The sequence below is a fragment of the Cydia strobilella genome, chromosome 3 (assembly GCF_947568885.1).
Source record: "Cydia strobilella chromosome 3, ilCydStro3.1, whole genome shotgun sequence".
In the NCBI taxonomy this organism is placed as follows: Eukaryota; Metazoa; Arthropoda; class Insecta; order Lepidoptera; family Tortricidae; genus Cydia; species Cydia strobilella.
This window is the reverse complement of record NC_086043.1, coordinates 14,775,175-14,790,294: the sequence shown is the minus strand read 5'-3', so window position 1 is coordinate 14,790,294 and position 15,120 is coordinate 14,775,175. Positions and strand designations below refer to the sequence as shown.

The 15,120-nt window shown below is 39.2% G+C and overlaps 1 protein-coding gene across 3 annotated transcripts in view; it reads right to left on the bottom strand.

Moving 5' to 3' along the window:
* Window positions 1-194: 194 nt before the first annotated feature.
* The window catches only part of LOC134755936 (restin homolog), a 57,103-nt gene continuing 42,177 nt past the window's right edge, over window positions 195-15,120 (bottom strand). For 2 of the 3 annotated variants that reach the window (XM_063692635.1, XM_063692637.1), the window contains 19 exons: window positions 14,262-14,579; window positions 14,013-14,184; window positions 13,796-13,922; window positions 13,429-13,543; window positions 12,914-13,072; window positions 12,411-12,632; window positions 11,514-11,645; window positions 10,778-10,942; window positions 9,377-9,532; window positions 9,201-9,299; window positions 8,729-8,881; window positions 8,212-8,349; window positions 5,194-5,354; window positions 4,666-4,783; window positions 4,049-4,158; window positions 3,735-3,897; window positions 2,796-2,896; window positions 2,412-2,529; window positions 195-769 (listed from right to left, as the gene is read on the bottom strand). In XM_063692635.1, the coding sequence (XP_063548705.1) occupies window positions 707-769; window positions 2,412-2,529; window positions 2,796-2,896; window positions 3,735-3,897; window positions 4,049-4,158; window positions 4,666-4,783; window positions 5,194-5,354; window positions 8,212-8,349; window positions 8,729-8,881; window positions 9,201-9,299; window positions 9,377-9,532; window positions 10,778-10,942; window positions 11,514-11,645; window positions 12,411-12,632; window positions 12,914-13,072; window positions 13,429-13,543; window positions 13,796-13,922; window positions 14,013-14,184; window positions 14,262-14,579 (2,790 nt within the window). In that variant the 3' untranslated portion in view covers window positions 195-706. Of the gene's footprint in view, window positions 770-2,411; window positions 2,530-2,795; window positions 2,900-3,734; window positions 3,898-4,048; window positions 4,159-4,665; window positions 4,784-5,193; window positions 5,355-8,211; window positions 8,350-8,728; window positions 8,882-9,200; window positions 9,300-9,376; window positions 9,533-10,777; window positions 10,943-11,513; window positions 11,646-12,410; window positions 12,633-12,913; window positions 13,073-13,428; window positions 13,544-13,795; window positions 13,923-14,012; window positions 14,185-14,261; window positions 14,580-15,120 lie in introns of all 3 variants that reach the window. The other variant, XM_063692636.1, reaches the window with a different exon arrangement.

Here is a 15,120-nt window from a genome sequence, read left to right as displayed (position 1 = left end):
TGTACAGAGTACCGATCCCCGAATTATTTTTGTCTGGATGGTGTTATGCAGCATGAACCATTGTTTTTGATATGGGTATGTTAAATTTGTAATATTCGCATAGAGAGTGTAAATGATATGGAGATTGGTAGTCTTATGTGCTTGTCCCTGGTGTTACTCGTATATTAGTAATATATAAAAGGAAACACGATATAAAGTTGCAACCGACATTTTTTATTATAAAATTACAAGTGAATAACTACAAACTTTGCTAAACTTCCCTACCTGAAAGATGCATGGAAAGAAGGTATCCTTGCAATTCGCGCTACGTTAGGAAGTAGGAAATAGTTGAGCGGTCACTGTATATATTTATTGTGACGCTATAGATTGTATAGCTATCGACAGAAAAGCATCACATTTTCTTTATTTCGTAAGATTATTCATTTTAAAGGACCGACTACCCCAAAGCTTTGTGCTATTCGTAGGTTGCGCATACACTATGTAAATTTTCAGTATACTCGTAGTCTGATCCTTTATAACATGCTTGCATTTCACAAAAGCATTTTCGTAATAGACAACATCATACCTAATGTATATTGTAAATGTATAAGAAGTGTCGATAGATATACAATGTATACTGATATGTATTGTGATATTACAAGCTATGGAAAAGTTGAAGGAAGAAGGATAAATACAGAATAGTGATGTGAAACATGAATAGTATCAATTATTTCCCTTTCCTTTTCACGGCGGGCGTCATACTCGATCCCCGCAAACTCTGGCCGTCGTTCTGAAAACAAACGAACAAATATTACTTTTATTCAAATACATTCTTTAATTTTAATGCTAGATTCCCAAGTCGCTTTTATTAAATAACAGGTATTCCGTCTATCCAATATCTTGGTCCAATGTGTATTTGCGTCTCAAATTTTGCTTAATGAGAGAGTGAGACGCAATGACATTGGACAAAGAAATTGGACAGGTGAAAGGAACACCACCTTTAGGTACCTACTATAAATTACAAGTCATAAAAATGCTTTTGGGTAATAGGTATGAAGACTCGATTTTATAACTTGGTTTATAAATTTTATTATATATGGTAATGGTTTATTTTTTTATACTACGTCGGTGGCAAACAAGCATACGGCCCGCCTGGTGTTAAGCAGTCTCCGTAGCCTATGTACGCCTGCAACTCCAGTGGAGTTACATGCGCGTTAACAGCCCCTAACACTCCGCACCCTCGTTGAGCTCTGGCTACCTTACTCACCGGCAGGAACACAACACTATGAGCGGCTCTAAGAGTTATTTGGCTGCGGTTTTCTGTAAGGTGGAGATACTTCCCCAGTTGGGCTCTGCTCTAGATCTGGAATGACATCCGCTGTGGTGTGCCCTACCACACAAAGCGAGATGACATTCACAGGGCCCATACCTCTCTTTTGGTTTATAAACTTGCATAAAATGTGTATTGGATACCCTTTATGTATTTAAGTGTCAAATATGTATCTAAGTGTCCAGGCGGCAAGGTTGACTATTGAGGAGCCGGGAATTTAAAACTGAAACGTGTTCTCTCTATGGTCATTTATTATATACTAACAAAATATCGATGTGGACTGTATACATATACACCGAAGTACATATAGGTCTAAGTTTGAGACCAAGTAATTGCACAGTTGACTCAGTAATAAAGGGAATCATACTTTCTTGATCAATTAAAGCTCTAATAGTTTATTTACAACCAGTGGAATTAAATACCTTAACTCTAGCCGTCTCGAGTAGCACTGTTAGGTTGAAGCGCCTCACCTCTCGAAACGCTGCTATAATGTTTGTGTCACCTCGTGTTGTGCTCGGTTTCTCGGGTCGGGGTACCCTCGGTGACGCCGATGACGCAGCAACATCGCTCGTAGCTCTCGTCAGGAGACGATAGCAACCAGCCGGGCTAGCACATGATTGGCGCGAGAGTATCTCGACGCGACATAAACTACCCGTCCCCCTTTAATTCATACAGTTAGTAAAAGACGGGAAGTCTCGGCGAGATACTGTCGTGTCAATCATATGCTCGGCCTACAGGAGGTTGGTATCTTTCTCGAAGTGAAGGAGAGTGTGATGTCTCCTTCCGCATTTATGGCAACTCGACGTCTGACGACACTTCATTGCAGAGTGTGTGGGCATCAGGCAAACGCAGTTTACTGTTTTGCACGAAGTCTTGACGTTCCTTGGCCGTCATGGAACCAAACTGCTTGCAGTGATAAACGTGATGGGGTCTCATGTCACATAGCACACTCGATGTCACTCGTCTTGATTTTATTCTCGATAGCAGTGTGAAATGTTATAACCTTAGCTGCAGGCTTAGCTGGTTGTGGTGGGCGGGACGTGTTGGTGTCAATTATCTCCAATGACCTGAATGTGAAGTGAAAACGATATTATTTGTTTACCGGTTTAGCGGGCGATGCGCGTTGTAGTGTTGTCGAGCTGGCATTACGCAGCATGGGGCGCGTGCTTACCCCGAGCGCGCTGGCGGGCCGCTCGGGGCCGGTGTCGTCGAGTTCCTTGCTGGAATGAATACATTACTATTTTCATATTTACGTTATGTTAATGAAATATATAATATAACTTCAAATGTACAGGTTTTAGTGATCAAGCGAGAAACGTCTTTAGAAAAAAGCAAGATTGGTTATTGTCCCGTGTCGTTTGTAATTTGGGCGATTGTGTAAAAATACAGTTAATTTTCATGTTGAATTGATTTACAGTCGACAAAGGATTTTTTACGAAAATGATAAATATGATGTAAATGTTAAAACGGATGGAAAATTACGAACCTATTTCCGCGTGAATGTTGGCCCTTTCTGCTGAACATATCAGATAGACGGCCTCGTAAATCTCGTTTGCTGCCAGCCACACTCATATCCGAATCAGAGCCCTGCTGAAAGCAAAATGGTGTTTTTTTTAAAGTGCGTTAATTTAAAGGGTACATTCCTAAGCTTAAATTAAGTAATTTTCTCACAGCAAAGCAACCGGCATGCTAATTAACTCCATTTTGGAGATAATCAGATTTATTTTTATCTCATAAGGCCCCTACGAGCACGTACACTTGCCTTAGGGCCTGTTTGCATATTGATTAGTGCTTAATATGAGTTTATTTTGTTACTAAACGCAAGTACTATCACGGAGGATCGATATTCGAAATGTCACTGATATGTCACAGTCTTCAATTGTTTAGTGGATTTAAATAAAATGTCCGTGTTACAACAACGCTAGGTATAGGGAATATTACGCGAAACTCAGCGATGGGGGCGCCACTACCATAATCTGAGGGTCTATCGCATAACAAGAAAATCGAAATTTCGTTATCTAACATCTCTGTCACTCTTGCGTATTCGAGCGATAAAGAGGCAAATAGCGAAATTTCGGATTCGCGTTTCCCGGTAGGTCTTTGTAAACAAACCGCCTCGATGCATCAATGTCATATTTTATTATTTCTGAAAACTTATCAAAAACCTGTTAAAGGCACAGTATGTATAAGTTACTCTATGGTTTACTAAAAAAGCTAGTGCAGCACTCTGGTGGCAGAACATTGCAGTAATATCCCCTATTAATTACTTTTTATAAATAAATAAAAAATAACTATGTCATTCAGGTATCTTAAATGTGTTTAGCCATACCCCGAAGTTAAAGGAGTTTAAAAAACACCGTGTCTAAGTATTTGTAAAATCCGTTCGATTTAATTAGTTAAATCTTGCTTTAGTAAAATGTATTACCTGTGAAACAGTTCCTATAGGTTTGAACTCTACAACCTCAGGATCAGCCTGGTCGTCAACGGAGCGGGATTTGGTCAACTTCTTGAGTTTACCGAATATACTCTTCTTTTTCTTTTTCTCTGTTGGTAAAATCTCGCTTTGGGCTGATCCGCCAGACAATCGGCTGAAAAATAAATAAGGCATTACAATATTCAACATATAACTTGAACTAGGCTTGAAGTCTCACTTTTTTTTTACATTATTGGTGCCGTGACCAGGATAGAAGATTCGAACATTTATTAAAGATGTTCGTTACTATGTTATGAAATAGATACCTGTCAAGGCTAGCATCGCGTTGCATTGTGAACAGTCGGCCGTCGCCATCACCATCCAAGGATTGCATCGATGACACGCTACTATCATCAACCGTCTTCCATATCACGCTCTGTGGAACAATAAATACAAGGTAAATAAAAAGATCTGACGAGTAAGTACAATCGAAAAATAGTTTATAACGTCCAATTAACTGACGGTTTATGAATTAATTACCTATAAGCGCAGTGATATTTTTAATAAACAAGTGCGAGTCGGACTCGCGCACGAAGGGTTCCGTACCATTACGCAAAAAAAAACCCACTGAAATTTTTATTTTATTCTGTTTTTAGTATTTGTTGTTATAGCTGCAACAGAAATACATCATCTGTAAAAAGTTAAGCTGTCTATCTATCACGGTTCATGAGATACAGCCTGGTGACAGACGGACAGACAGACAGACAGCGGAGTCTTAGTAATAGGGTCCCGTTTTTACCCTTTGGGTACGGAACACTAAAAAAGAATGGATCTAAGTTTAGTTCGTGGGATTTTTTTAATAGCTCAGTATAATGCAATTAAAAGTTGGCTTTTAAGTACCGTCGGTGGGCTGACCCATGGTACGGTTAGTAGTTATGTTTACCTGGTCTTTGGTAGTCTGTTCCAGCGAAACGGACCGCTTTTTAAGCGATGGGGCGCGGGACGGAGTTCGCGACGAAGGCGTCACAGACAAGGTGTCCCTCGGTTCTGTTGACATCGCCCTGAAGTAAAATTTTGAAAGTTAGACAAGTTTAGAATGCATACTTGTATCAGTTGATTGCTTATTTTATTAGGCATATAGTTGGAGCAACGACACAGAGGCACATGCCAGCTCGTCGATAAGGCGACGCCAGATAACTTCTTGACCACGATCTTGGACGAATGATACAAATAATGAATGATTTATAAGTCGCTCTGGCGTGGTCGACCGGGATCGGGACGTAGATGACTGAGGGATGACACAAATGTTCAACTCTACGCACCGTCTTTAGCTGGCATGCTGACGGCGCGTGCGCTCGGCGATACGTGAGGCGCGCAGCTCATCCGTGAGGCGGCGCTGGTTGCTTCTGCGCTCTTCGGCTTGACCGACCGCGACTGGGACTTGTGTGTTGATACAAGTCCAACTACGTACCGTCTCTGGCTGGCCTGCTGGCGGCGTGTGCGCTCGGCGATACGTGAGGCGCGCAGCTCGTCGGTGAGGCGGCGCAGGCGCGCGGCCGTGGCGGCCGCTGCCTCGGCGCTGGTTGCTTCTGCGCTCTCCGGCGTGGCCGACCTCGACCGGGACTTGGATGACTGGGGAGTGAGGAAAATGGTCAACAAAGAAGTAAGTGTTTCTATAATAATGCTTTCACTTTTCAAGCTGTTCGACTATGGAATTCTCTGAGGTGCGCTCAAATTCTTTCAAGAGACTCGTTAAACTTCACTTTTTATCTGCTCCGTAATACTTTTATCTGCTTCCTTTTCCCTATAGCAGGCCTTTTTACGTTTATTTTTATATGTGTATGTATTATTTGAACTATGTATTATTTGGCTATGAGAACCAATAAGTCCATCCTAGAGGAGCTGAAAATCACCACGCGGCTCTCTACAATATGTCAAGAACGCGCACTCAGCTTTTTTGGACATATCATGCGGTCTAAGAAGCATGACCTAGAAAGGCAGATTATCTTGGGTCAAATGGATGGCAAGCGCGGGCGAGGAAAAGCACCCACGAGATGGTCTGATGGTGTGAAGAGGGTGGTTGGCGGCAACATGCAGTGCGTGACTCATGTGGCTTATGACCGCACACTATGGAGACGGAGCATACATGGTCGCGATCCTCAGCAATGAGGGACCGAGGAAGAAGAAGAATGTATTATTTTGTTTTTATTTGTGTGGTATATTGTTTTGTTTTGTGTGTTTTTCTGTGCTAGAATTCTTTGATTGAATCTGAAATGAATCTGATATGACATAAACTTATTAATTTACGCTACCTAAAGGTTGTCTGGAAGAGATCGCTTTTTAGCGATAAGACCGCCTGTTGTTTAACCTTTTCTGTGTGTTGTTGTTTTTAACCGACTTCAAGATTTCAAAAGGAGGAGGTTATCAATTACAGTACAGATTGGTCCCGTTTTTGCCAAAACGCAGTTCTGATGATGGGATCCATGAGGAATCGAGGGAACTCCTCAAATGTTAAAGGCATACATATAGTGATTTTAGTGTTTTCATCAATACACGGACATCAATAGGAGCAATACACGGTTGATTACGTCCTGCAAGGTGCTCCGAAACTTAATTAACAGCATGGAACTGCACAACATCCTCAACCGCATCATTGTTCCGTCGAACAGATCTCGCCGGCGCCCCTACCTGCAGCTTTCAAACAGCGCAGGCCCGCGTGCTACCGCGGCTCGCCGCCACACCCTTGTGCGATATGATCAGCTCGTTGAACGGGTTTCTGAGTAACGATCTACAAGTAGACTTATTTACTGATTCCTGGTCTAAGCTAGCGTCCAGGTGCCTCGCTTACTGTGAGAATATGAACGAGTGAATGATGAATAATTTCTGCACTGTTACTTTTGTATAAGTGTGTTAATATTACGTAAATTGCAAGTGTAATTGGTGTAAACCGTTCTTGTAAATAAATAAAATAATAAATAATAATAATAAATCAACAAATTAAGCACTTACATTGAAAAAAGTGACATTTGATGAACTGGAACTGCTGATGATGATCAGAACGGAACTCTTCAATGACGCATAGTTCACGTTTGGCGATTTGTCCTCTTCGTTATGTTTGTTAAGCAAGTTAGGTTTTCAAGAAACATTTTTGTCAAGCTCGAGTTTTGATGATGGGATCCATGAGGAATCGAGGGAACTCCTCAAATGTGAAAGGCATACATATAGTGATTTTTGTATTTTTATCGACAAATCCAGCATTTCGATTTTAAAAAGTGACATTTGATGAAGTGGAAATGCTGATGATGATCATAATGGAACTATTCAATGACACATAGTTCACGTTTGGCGATTTGTTCTCTTCCTTATGGACCCAGACCCAAACTTGGACCCGGACTCGGACCCGGACACGGGTCTGGACATGGACCCCAACTCGGATCGGACCGAACTCTGACCCAAACTTGGACCCGGACAGCCGGACACGGACCCGGACTCGGATCCGGACCCAGACCCGGACCCGGAAATGCTACTAGAAAAGTAGGTTAGGTTAGGTTAGAACTGTGACCCTTACAGAAACGAAATGCTATCAGAAAAGTAGGTTAGGTTAGGTTAGAACTGCGACCCTTACAAAAACGAAATGCTACTAGAAAAGTGGGTGGTTTTACCTCCTTTTCTACATTATTAGGCAATATTATAATAATTAGGCAATTGGGCAAAATTAGGCAAAAGATGGATTAGGATAATTAGGCAAAATATGCTGTCTTTTTCATTTCATTGTCTGGAATCTAATATTGCACCATCAACAATAACTAAACTTTCAGCGGCATCCTCCATTGAAGTCGGTTTTTTTTTCTTAAAAATTATCTATAATGAGGTGTGCAATGCTTTTAATAACGATTGCTTTCGCTCGAGATAAAGTGCCGGTAACTTAGCTTTGACATGACAAAAAACACCTCATGCACGGAAATATTTCTTAGTTCTTATTAGTATTTTTTATGCCTGCACGTCTTCTTTTTGTTCGTGTACTATATTAATATTGTTGCGTTAAATAAATAAATTGTCTTTCCTTCTAGTTCAGAAAATTTCAATTCTTGGCTTATGAAGTTAATTTTACTTCTTAGGGCCTTTACGTTTAAAACTTTAGGCACGTAAAAAATAATTCGAGGAAAGAATCCATTTTTTTTAAGTCTCCGTTTAAATCCTTTACAGTACATATGGTGCTACTTTCTCGCACTGGTGCGTAAAAGAGCACTTTTCGTGCATATGTCGAAAGTTTAAAGGGCCATATGTACTGTAAAACGTTGTACGATACACGTGCGAAAAGGTAATTCGCAACTCGTGTTGATTTACAATACTCCCTGTGGTCGTGTTTTAATTTATCGCCACTCGTTTCGAATTTCGTCTTTTCCGCACTTGTATCGTAAATAGCTATTGTATCCGTTTAAATCAGGTGATTTTTAAAGTGACTGTTTTACCTAAGCATGAGACTTACCCGGTTTCTTCTAGGTGGCGTAGGTGTCATCAAATTCTTCTCCGGCTTCACTGGAATAGGTTCTTTGAAGAGGTTAGGGCTCTGCTTCATAAGGTCGTCAATCGTTTCCAGCAGTTGCGTTATTGTTTTGTCATCCTCCTGTTAGTGTTATCATTAGTAAGTTTAGGTACTTAGAATTAGAAATAAGAGGTTAGGAATAGAAAGTTAGGATAGAGAGTAATTGTTTTTGGGTGTTATATTTCTCGCAAGCTGCATGCGGTCGTGGTTCTGCAAGACACTCTTTAAACTTTTAGAGTTTTTAAACCACTGAAAGCTACATAATTTCCTAAATTCGTTCAACATTCCTAAAACTAGTGATTTCTACTGCGGTTGGCTCTTATTCTGAACTGTTTGTCCTGGTTTTAGAATTATTTTCTCCATATCCCAGAGATTCTCGATCCCCAAATCTATTTTATTCAAATGCTACGGTTATTTCCACATCGTCGTACAAGGAGAAATATGTTTAAAAGCCCCAGACCTGTTGTGCTCGCTTAAGAGATGCGACCAACAGCTTGTTCTGATCACGGTCGCGGTCGTGGCGCTCCTTATCTCTACGCAGCTTTTCGTTGGCGGTGCGCAGTTTGGCGTGCGCGTCACGAAGTTCTAGCAAGTCGCACTGTAGCTCCGTAACCTGCCAGATAAATACATTAACGTGCTGACCGGTTGCGAATCACCATTGTCTGACGAAAGCAGAGGTGACGAGTGGCTGTAAAAATGCTAGGTTGGAGCAGGTTGTCTACATTATAATCCGGAACCCAGAAGCAGAAAGACAAATCCATACAGAGGTCTTAGAGAGAGTTTCTTGTATGAAGTCAGTCGCTATGTATATATCTTAAATCATTAAAAATTAAGACTTCCGTCAGATTTCACTGATTTGTGAGTCGTGATTATAACGCGAGCTGAACTTATATAGATACAAAATAGTAACATTTTTGATCTCAAGTAGTTACCTTCTTCTTCGCTTCTTCTGTTTCTTCTTCGGTGGTCCTCTTCAATTGATCAATTCTTCGTTTCATGTCTAACCTCTCCTTATCTCTTTCGCGTTCCACCTGTAAATGTTAGCATAAATAAGTTTATGCTGTTATAAGTTAATATGGTTCAAAATCAACTGGCGCGAAATTGTTACCTCGAATAGCGTCTGCCGTAAATCTCTAGCGAGTGTGGAAGTTTCCTGTAACAATCTTTGTTGTTCGTCTCTCTCCTTATGCCATGCAAGCTCCATCCGCGTCGCTAAGCCAGCTATACGGGCCCGCCCAGACGAAAGCAACCTGTCTTCTTCATACTGTAAAGGAATTAATCATATCTACTGACATACATAACATAAATCGGCAATGATCTTTGATTTGTTTGTTTTTCGGCAACGTTCAGTGTAGCGAGACTGAGACATTATTTGGAAGGCTTGCTCAGCTGTCGGTCCCAGTTGTCATCTCTGGCAAAGGTTAGCCAAGATCGGCATAGAAAACGCCAATTGTAAAGTTCACTTGACTACACCTAAACCCTATAACATAGTCTGTTTGAAGGTAGGAAGTTATCTAGCGTCTGTCGGTGTATTTTTAGAAAATTGGAATAACACGAGGGGGAATCAAAAAGTCCTTAGAATATTTTAAAACGGGTCACGTATTATTAAGTCGAATAGCTCGACATGTTTCTATCCAACTGTAATTTAATATGTTTAAGTCTCACGGGAGTTTTATAGTTAGTCCTTAGAACTACGTTTTTGTAAAACCTCTTTACTTGAGGTTTTTCTGAACTGGCACTATGACGTAACTTTTGATTTTTTTTCAATCATTCCTGCCATTATTGTAATGATCTAATGAGTCTATTGTGAAAGAAGTTGACTAAAACGTTCATTTATGGCAAAAAATGAGTCATTTTACCTACGTGCCGTGATAAAGTACTTGTGTACATATGAAGAAAATGTCTACCAAGGATTTTTTTTTGGAGATTTTTTTTTTCAAGAAGTGAAGATGACCCGCGCTCCGCCCGGCCTTCTACTTTAGTTAACGAACAAACCGTTGAAAAAAAAAATGGTTTTAGAAGACGGGCGAATCACAATCAAATATCTAGCAGAGACGGTAGTGTACATTCGATAATAACAGATGTTTTGGGTTTTAAAAAAGTGTCAGCAAGATGGGTTCCGCGAATGGTGCTTTTCCACCACGACAATGCTCCCGCTCATCGGTCACAGATGGCTCTTACAGCTATCCACCAGTCTGGTTTTGAGATCCTACTCGCCAGACTTAGCTACGTGATTTCCACTTATTTCCAAAATTAAAGGAGTACATTCGCGGAATTAAATTTGACGATGACAACGCGATCATGTGTGCTGTAGAGGAGTTTTTCGAGACCCAAGAAAACTTTTTTTAAATTGAAAACCAATACACTTAATGGAAAAAATATATATTCGTTTGTTTTGTACCCTATTTCTAAGAACTTTTTGATTCATCCTCATATAAGATTAAGGCTTATGGTGAAAAAAGTAACCAAATATCGTTAAAATAAAATCGTGTAAAGAGTGTTACGTTACCTCATTTAGCTTCGATTGCATCTCTGCCAAGCGCACTTCAGCCGAAGACTTTTCGCTAACTAGTTCCGTGTTAAGTTTAGATGCGTTCAGTCTGGACTCACAAAGCTCGTCCTCGAGGCACGCCACTTGTTGTTCTAATGTCGCTAACTTTGTGCGATACTCCTCCTGAAAGTAAATAAAAATTTATTACTTTCTTTGAAAGTCAATTATTTTTCTGAATGGTTCCTTTATTATTGAGGATAGCTAAAGGCTTATCTTAATGTCCTCGTAACGCGATCAAGACGACTCAATATCTGTTTTCTTGATGATGTAAGATCACATTACAGAGATTAAAACGCGAAATGAATGGATTTGCTAGTGACAAACAGTAAAGTTCATTAGATCAGTGACTCGGGTCACCAATTTCTACTGATGAATTTCTAATGACTTTTAGTAATGACAACGGTGGCAGCAAAATAAACTAAGAATCATGTCAATGAGGGCTATCGCGCTCAATTTCGCCGCTTAGCGGCGCTAGTGTAGATGGAGGTCTAAAAGTGCCAAATAAATTATATGCAAAATTAAATAGGTTGAAAAAACGGCAAATTTAGACGTTAAAATACCTTTGTGTATATTACAACGCATAGATTTTATAAAAATAACCATAGAAGAATTTTGAGATCTGTTTTTCTAGACCACCATCAACAGTGGCGCCAACTGGAGGAGCAGAAAAACGCTAGCCCTCATTAACGGTTACCTCGTCAGTGCTAGATATGGAAGTCCTCTTTGCGCGTGAGTTCTTGTCGCCGTTCTTAATTTCGTTCATTGACTTTTGAGCTGCATCCAGCATTTGTTTGTAATTGTCTCGTTCACGCTTAAATCTCGATACCTACAGAAAATTATAAGAAATACTTAATACTTATTATGAGCGATTACCTGCAGAAATAAGGACGGAACCATCCGATACAACATTCAAGCGTCGATTGAGAAACTTTTTACTAGACAACCCATTATATTCAATAAGTGAATTTTTTGACATAACTGTATAATTTATAATCGCATACCATTTTTGACATTTTCCTTGTTTATTATTGTTACTATTTGACGATCCTTCTCAGGGGAAATTTTCCATATAATGTATAATTAATGAAATTAATATTGGATTGTTTTGCTATTATTTAAATTTATTTCTGACGATCACAATGTAGATTCTTATAAATTGACATTAATGTAATTTGTACTGTAATCATATGTTGTGAAATAAATATATCTAATCTAATCTATCTAATCTAATATAAATAAGGGGGGTTCAAATTTTCTCGGCTTGTCAAACATAATCCGTAATCTATAAATTGGTCTGCGGAATAACATGGCACCTACAACAGGATAGATATAAGTTATCTACTGTTGGGGAATATGTACGATTCTCACCGAACGGGCAGAGTCGGCGCGTATTTCACATTAGTACGGCCGCAAGCCGGTCGGCTCCTTGCGGACGCGGACGGCTCCGGTCGGATTCCTTCCACCGCTTTTGCCATACATAATGTATAGATAGACACATTGAAAATGTGCTCCGGTGCGGCCTGACTCCAGCCGGTCGGTGGGAATCGTACACTATCTAGAATAATATTTAAATAAAAAAAACAAAAGTCACCTGATTTTGTAAGGACTTGAGTTCATCTCTCATGGTGTTCATTTGGCCATCATAGCGCGTCTTAGTGTCGGTGATTTCGGCCTTTCTCGCTCTTTCAGCTTGCTCCAGTCTCGCTTGCAGGTTCATCAACTCCTGTTCTAATTCTGCATTCTCAGTTGTCAAGTTCCTCTGTATCTTGGATACTCTCTCGTAGTCTTCCAACATTTGTTTACTTTCTTCCAACTGCAAAGTGGATTCATTAATAATACCAGTCCGTATTTTCGCATTCCATAAAAGCTTTCCATTGCAATGTAAAATACCTATTTTAGACATACTTTTCGGATAGTTCATAAAAAATATATTTTGTAGAACTGTGATCTCAAACCTTTTTCATGCTATTCCCTTTATGATCAATTAGGTAAAATTGTATTATGTCTCTTATAAAAAATAGTAAAAATTCTGATACAAAACACTAAGGAAAGTGGGTATTTAATATTGAGGTGTTGCTCAAAAGTTTTTCCGACCTCCTTCTTAGTCGCGTCTTGTTGGTGTATCAGCACGTCGCGATTTTCTTGCGCAGTTCTCAATTCTCTCTCCCGTTGATCGAGGCGAGCTTGCAGGCGCGCGCGCTCTACTTCCCAGCCGCCGCCGCACAGACGCTCTTGAAGAGACGAAATCTCGCTCTAAAATGTTTGCAGTAGTAGATAAAAAAACAGCTAAAGCCACTCTTGTATTGCAGTAGTGAAATGTTCGGGTAGACATTTCATATCAGTTTTTTTTTGTAATTGTTATAATTGGAACGTATCAAATTTGAATACCCCGTATTTTGTTAAAACAAGGATTTGGGACAGAGGGATTTGTTTATTATTGATCTTTTCTCGTATGTTTCTCAAGTACCCGCTGACTCAAATCAAATGCTGCTAAAACGATTTTTTCCACAGTTGGATATTTCTTTAGTAATATTATTGACATTATTGTTGAATGTAGGTATTTAATTTATTATGGGCCCAATATTATACTTAAATTTCTGGTTACTTACTTGTAATTCCGACTTCTCTTTGGTCCACGCAGAAGACTGCTTTTCATAGTTATCTTGCATTGTTTTTAACTCACTTAAGGTCGAGCTTAGTTTTTTTTGCAGTTGCATTAATTCACTGAAAATTATTATAATTTATTAGACTCAATCGGTCACAATAAAACTAAAGATTAGGGATTATTACTGCAGTGGTCTAGCACAAACTGTAAACCATAGAGTAACTTATATATACTATGCCGTAAACAGTTTTTGTCAAGTTTCAGATTATTTGTTACGAATAAATATGACATGACAGATGACAAGGAGGTTTGTTTACTGTTTGTGCCAGTGGCGCCCTCTACGCAGAGTTTTGCGTAATATTTCCTCTTACCCCTGCGCTTGTTCCTTCTCAACCGTCAGTCTTGCTTTAGTAACTACATGCTCTTCTTCGAGCATTTCGTATTTACCCGTCAACTCTTCATACTCTGCCTTTTCTACAGCTAGCGAATGTTCTAATTCTGAAATTTCAAAATGATTAAAATGTAGTAAGTACTGTATCACCTTTACTTTTATAAAAATGTTAGGTAATTAATGATCATAAGTATTACTTTTGACAGTCTCCTCATACTCTTGCTTGAGATCAGATATCCTTTTGGCGCCCGCGCCAGAGCTTTGTTCCAGAACCTTTAGTTTCCCTTTTAGTGTTGCTAATTCAGCTTCTTTGTTCTTGTTGTCCTTATCATGAGTAATTCGCATTCTTTCCAGTTTTTTACGTTCAGCCTGTACATTTGTAAAACTTTTAATCCAATGTTCAAATGAAGTATCACATTGCAACAATGCATAGTCGATGAACTTACCTGTAGGTCGGTATCGAATTCAGATGCTTTACTTTCCCAGTAACTAGAATCCTTCTTTTCAGATTGTATCTTATTTTCAAGGTCTTTCCTTTCATTCTCTGCCTTTGCTAAATCAGATTTAAGTGAAGAGGTTTCCGCTTGCAATGAGGATAACTCGCTCTCCGCTCTACTTAGATCTCGTTTTGCTTTATCTAACTCGTTCTCCTTTTGTTGAAGTTCCTTTGCAGTCTTTTCAACCTTTTCTTGCAAGTGAGCAATTTCTACGGTAGTTACAGCCTCGTCGTATTTTTGATTTGATGTTTCTCGCAGCGCATCCTCCTGAATAACACAGTTAAATAAGAGTTATAGAATAAAGAGACAATTACAGGATAGCTATTGTAAAGTATGATTTCAAAACGTCGCAAAACCAAATGTCGAAATTCAAAAAGAACGATTTAAATAATGTTTGATTTTAGCTCTGTTAAATATAGAAGTAGAATGCTTAATTTTGTGATTTCTTTAATATTTTAATTGAAAATGTCTAATTAGAACATTGTAAATTCTCAACGAATGAATTTCGTCATAGATATAACCAGACTATTGGACTCGTGATTAATGTCAGTAATTTTAGACGTGAAGATGTTGGTTCATTAACATGATAATGTTTTAAATCTATTTGAAATTTTACATTTTAAATTGCTAACCAAATTACGTATAGGTGCTTAAGGTGTCGCAACTTAGTACATATACAAAGATATGCTCTGCAAATATACAGGATTGTGGTGCTCGTGCAAAAACCATGCGCAGTGTTTTTGTGAAAAACAGGCAGGTATAATATACTTATATACTATTGGAATTTCTAAAGGACAACTATTCAGGG